The sequence below is a fragment of the Prionailurus bengalensis genome, chromosome C2, assembly GCF_016509475.1.
Source record: "Prionailurus bengalensis isolate Pbe53 chromosome C2, Fcat_Pben_1.1_paternal_pri, whole genome shotgun sequence".
In the NCBI taxonomy this organism is placed as follows: domain Eukaryota; kingdom Metazoa; phylum Chordata; class Mammalia; order Carnivora; family Felidae; genus Prionailurus; species Prionailurus bengalensis.
Window position 1 is genome coordinate 80,860,928 of NC_057350.1, and position 4,684 is coordinate 80,865,611.

Sequence of the window (4,684 nt, forward strand, 5' to 3'; positions counted from 1 at the left end):
CAGAGAGAGAGGGAGACACAGAATCAGAAGCAGGCTCCAGGCTCTGAGCCATCAGCCCAGAGCCCGACGCGGGGCTCGAACTCACGGACCGCGAGATCGTGACCTGGCTGAAGTCGGACACTTAACCGACTGCGCCACCCAGGCGCCCCGGCCTATAGATATTTCTAATCCACAAAATGCTCTTTTTATTGTTGTTTCAATGGAAGCATACCTAAAACATAATTGCCTGATCCTTGGAGTGATCTTGATAGCTGTATTACTTTCCTATTACAGCTATAACAAATGACCACAAATGTAGTGACTTAAAGCAACACAAATTTATTATCATAGACTTCTGGAGGTCCAAAGTCTAAAATCAGTCTCACCGGGCTGAAGTCGTGCGTCCACAGAGCTGGTTCCCTCTGGAAGCTCTGGGGGAACATCTGTTCCTTTGTCTTTATGAGCTTCTAGAGCTGCCTGCGTTCCTTGGCTCATGGCTACTTCCTCCATCTTCAAAGCCCATCACTGCAAGCTCTCCTGCCATCGTTAAATCTCCTTTTTCTCACTTTGACATTCTTGCCTCCCTTCTGTAAGGACCATTGTGATTACGTTGGGCCCGTGCAGATAATGCAGGATAAGCGCCTCATCTCAAGATCTTTAAAAAAAAATTTTTTTTTAATGTTTATTTATGTTTCAGAGAGACAGAGACAGAATGCGAGGGGGTTAGGGGCAGAGAGAGAGGGAGACACAGAATCCGAAGCAGGCTCCGGGCTCCGAGCTGTCAGCACAGAGCCCGACTCGGGGCTGGAACTCACGAGCTGTGAGATCATGACCTGAGCCGAAGTCGGACGCTCCACCGGTTGAGCCACCCAGGCGCCCCTCAAGATCTTTAAAGTAATCACACCGGCAAAGTCCTTTTTGCCTGTGGCATATGCACACATTCTGGGAACTAGGACACGGATAAGTTCGGGGGGTCATTATTCTACCTACCACAATAACTTTCTGATAACACTCATGACCCTCAGTTCTTGTCAAGATGTGGCGTCTATCGATATCTATAGATACCGATAAATGAATGAGTGGATGAATGAATGAAGAGCTTTTAGTGAGTCATCAAATATTTATTATTGGGTCCATTATCTGCTAGGTTATGTTTTAGACTATCTGCTAAGGAGATCTAGGAAACTAGTGTTTATTCTTACAAACTTGACCCTGCACGGTCTGAAAGCATGTTCTGTGTCATACTAAAATGGCAACCAGTTCATTGATTACCGTGGAACTGAGACAAAAGAAGACAAGCTTATCGCCATCTTCCTTCTTCTAACCATTTGGCTATGAAAACGACAATGATACAAATACCGCAGAGAAAGTAGAACAGGTTCAATCTCTCCTCATCAACGAAGTAATCTTGTTGCACTAACGGAGCGTATATGGGATAGCTGTTTGGAACATTTCTGGGTGAACTTCTCCAGGCAGCTTGAGTTCCACTGGAGGCCGAAAACCCGTGTGTAGCCACGGAGTCTGTCCACGTGAGCTGTAGATTTGACCTAGAGGGGACTGTTCTCCCTATAGTCTGAGTGTCTGACCCTGATGTAGCCTTTGGGATTGCCCTCAACGTGGTCTTTGGGTCTGTCCCCCGTGTGGCCTGCACACCTGCCCCTTGTGTGGCTTGTGAGCATGCCTGCTGTGTGGACTGTTGTCCTGCCCTCCTGACAACCTCAGAGTATGTCCTGCAGGGGGCCTGTGGTGCTGTCCCCCGTGTGGATTGTAAATTTCCCTGTGCAGCCTGCCTGTCGGTCCTTGGGATGGGCTGCCCGCTGGTCTCCCCTTTGGGCTCAGCAGTGGTGTGGCTGGGCCCTGATGCCTTATAGACATAATAATACCCATTCCATTGGCTTTGGCTGAACACATCACCAGTGGGAGATGAGGAACCAGTGGGAGAGAATGGGGATACTGATGGCTCCGTCGTGTTGTTTCGCAATCTCAGTAAGCAGAAGCCCAGAGAGCAACCTTCACAATTGTTCGTGTCATGGGACCCATCCAAAGGCACCTCCCGAATGATCGGTAGCTCTGAAACCTTCTTAAAGTCATAGAATTTCTTCAGAATACGCAGCACCACGTTTTTCAGAATCCTCATGGTACTCTCTGGGGAGAACTCAGGATTCTCAAATCGAGACCAGGAACACTTCTTGCACCTCTGAGCAAAGAGGCGCATAATCACCTGACCCTGGGATTTGTGGGACTCCAGGTGCATGTGACATAGGATATGCACTTGAGCAGAAGCCCAACTCCGCTGGCATGAGGAACACTGGAACCTGCAGATAAAAGGAACAAGGCCGTGTGCCTTCAGGTGATTGCTGACCCGAAGCAGGTTGGCCCTCCTGGCCTCAGTCTCTGAGATCTCTTCCAGTTTGAAAAAGTCCATATGATACTGACACATTGCCAAATAAGAATGAGAGGGGTGGGCGCCAGGGTGGCTTAGCCAGTTAAGTGTCCAACTCTTGATTTTGGCTCAGGTCATGATCTCACAGTTCATGGGTTCAAGCCCCCGTCAGGCTCCGCGCTAACAACTCAGGGCCTGCTTGGGGTTCTCTCTCTCTCTCTCTCTCTCAGAATGAATGAATAAACATTAAAAAAAAAAAAAGGATGAAAGGGATTGTGTTTTTAACAAAGCTTTTTCCTGTGAGCCACCATAGCTTCTATCCTGTGTGGCCCCACGTTTGCCTCTTTGCTAGTAAAATATCTCTGGGTGTCTCACGGGGAGGGGTCCTTTTGCCCCCTGCCAGTGAGATTTAAAACATTTTTTGTAATGTTTATTCGTTTTTTGAGAGAGATGGAAAGAGAGAAACAGAGCGCAAGTGCGGGAGGGGCAGAGAGAGAGGGAGACACAGAATCCGAAGCAGGCTCCAGGCTCCAGAGCCTGACGAGGGGCTCAAACTCACAAACCGTGAGATCGTGACCTAAGCCAAAGTTGGATGCTTAACTGAGCCACCCGGGGAACCCTAGCATCCCATTTGTGGTTTCCACTCAGGTTAAGGGAGGAAGCCTAGTAAAAGAAGAAACTTCCTGCGTTAAACAAAATGGAAGCATTTACATACTAAAGAACACTGTGCAAAGGGAGATCCTGGTGACCCTTGTTCCTTTAACATGCTCTGGAAGGAACCCAAGGATGCTGCTGAGGCTAAGCTGGCCTCTTCGTCCAAGAATGCCCACTGAAAGGCAAACTCTCACTCACCTGCCGAATCCTTTCAGCTCGTATTGCTTCCACCCTTCTGCAAGGCAGTTTGGATCGAGATTCTTATCCAACTTCAGGGTCCATCTGGCCCGGGGTTTCTCCTGCTGCATCAGTTCTTGAAATATCTGCTCCCATGTCCCAACATCTAAAACCGTTTTCTTCTCCTGAGGCTGGGGAGCCATGCCTGGTGAGTAACTCAGTTTTATTTGGCAACTTGCAAGAGGGGAAAGAAAAAAAAACCATCAGTTTCAGTTTCTCTGTCAGGAACACACGTCAGCTATTTTCTTAGGTTTCGTTTTAGACTGAGTACACAGAACAGGTCTTTGTTCAGAAGACAGAGGGCAGCAGAGTTTTGCTAGTTTGTGAACAGAACTCTCTAAGAGATATCTGAATACAGAGCTCTGTTCTAGATTCTGGGGGCATTTGTAAGTTACCTAAGTATTTTAATTTTCTCTTATTTTTACACGAGGCCAAGCACTTTGCTCGGCTCTGGGATAAATACCGCTGACTAAGAAAGCAGCTTCTACCCCCGCAGATGCTCACATTCTCACGCAGACATGGGAAGGTAGTGTGGGAGCGTGTGGTCAATGTTGGTCTCATGCACCCAGTAACTCTGGAGTTCAAACTCAAATGGGAGAGATAAGACAAGCAGGACCTCATGTCCTTGGAAGCCCCACTAGGGTTACTGTGTCCCAAATGGGATCAGTCTAAGCCTTCTCTGGCTTTCTAGATTTTAACATGTTCCCCTTCTTCCCTCCCAGCCTAGGGGCACCTGGATGACTCAGTCAGTTAGGGAACCAACTTTTGATATCAGCTCAGGTCATGATAGCACAGTTCATGGGCTCGAGCACCCTGTCAGCCTCTGTGCTGACAGCACGGAGCTTCCTTGGGCTTCTCGGTCTTCCTCTCTCCCTTTGCCCCTCCCCCTTGCTCTCACCCTCACTCCCTCTCTCAAAATAAATAAATAAGCTTAAAAAAAAAGCCTGGAAAGCCCTTAAGCATCCACTTTTTCTCTTTATGGCAGTCATCCACTTGATAATTTATTTCTGTAGTTACTCGAGCTGGAAGGAGGCTGGAAGGGGCTGGAAGGATTTGGTTTGCTCAAAGGAGAGAAACAAGAAACTAAAAATGTAGTCCCTGATGTAACAATAATTTTACTTCGATTTTAAGCATCTCTTCGACTCCCAGAAACTCTATAGGTATATGCAGAACAGATAACAGAAAATTTTGAAGGAATAATCTGGGGAATAATGAGGCTGGATGACCCCTAAGTTAAGTCCATATCTCCTGCTTTGGGGATTCAGAATAAGGAGAAATGAGTACTAGAACTGGGTGCCTGCTTGTGGGTGACACCAGCCATATCGTTACCTCCTGGACCCCGGGATCACTTGTTGAATGAGTGGCAGAGTGGAAGACTTACTGAGGCCACACTGAATCCCAGGAAAGTGTGGGCTTGTCTAAAGGAGGGGT

At 47.7% G+C, this 4,684-nt stretch overlaps 1 protein-coding gene across 1 annotated transcript; it reads right to left on the reverse strand.

The window, feature by feature from the left end:
- Window positions 1-298: 298 nt before the first annotated feature.
- On the reverse strand, window positions 299-3,499 carry RTP4 (receptor transporter protein 4). The gene is made up of 2 exons (XM_043594626.1): window positions 3,215-3,499; window positions 299-2,294 (listed from the first exon to the last, which is right to left on the reverse strand). The coding sequence occupies exons 1-2, from the start codon at window positions 3,394-3,396 to the stop codon at window positions 1,280-1,282; spliced, it is 1,197 nt and encodes a 398-aa protein (XP_043450561.1). The 5' UTR covers window positions 3,397-3,499; the 3' UTR covers window positions 299-1,279.
- Window positions 3,500-4,684: the final 1,185 nt, after the last annotated feature.

What these genes read in the sequence shown, in the direction of transcription:
- RTP4 (XM_043594626.1), bottom strand. Translation starts at nt 3,396, where the DNA reads ATGGCTCCCCAGCCTCAGGAGAAGAAAACGGTTTTAGATGTTGGGACA. An exon ending in GAGCTGAAAGGATTCGGCAG is followed by an intron (nt 2,295 to 3,214) that starts GTGAGTGAGAGT and finishes TTTTATCTGCAG; the next exon opens with GTTCCAGTGTTCCTCATGCC.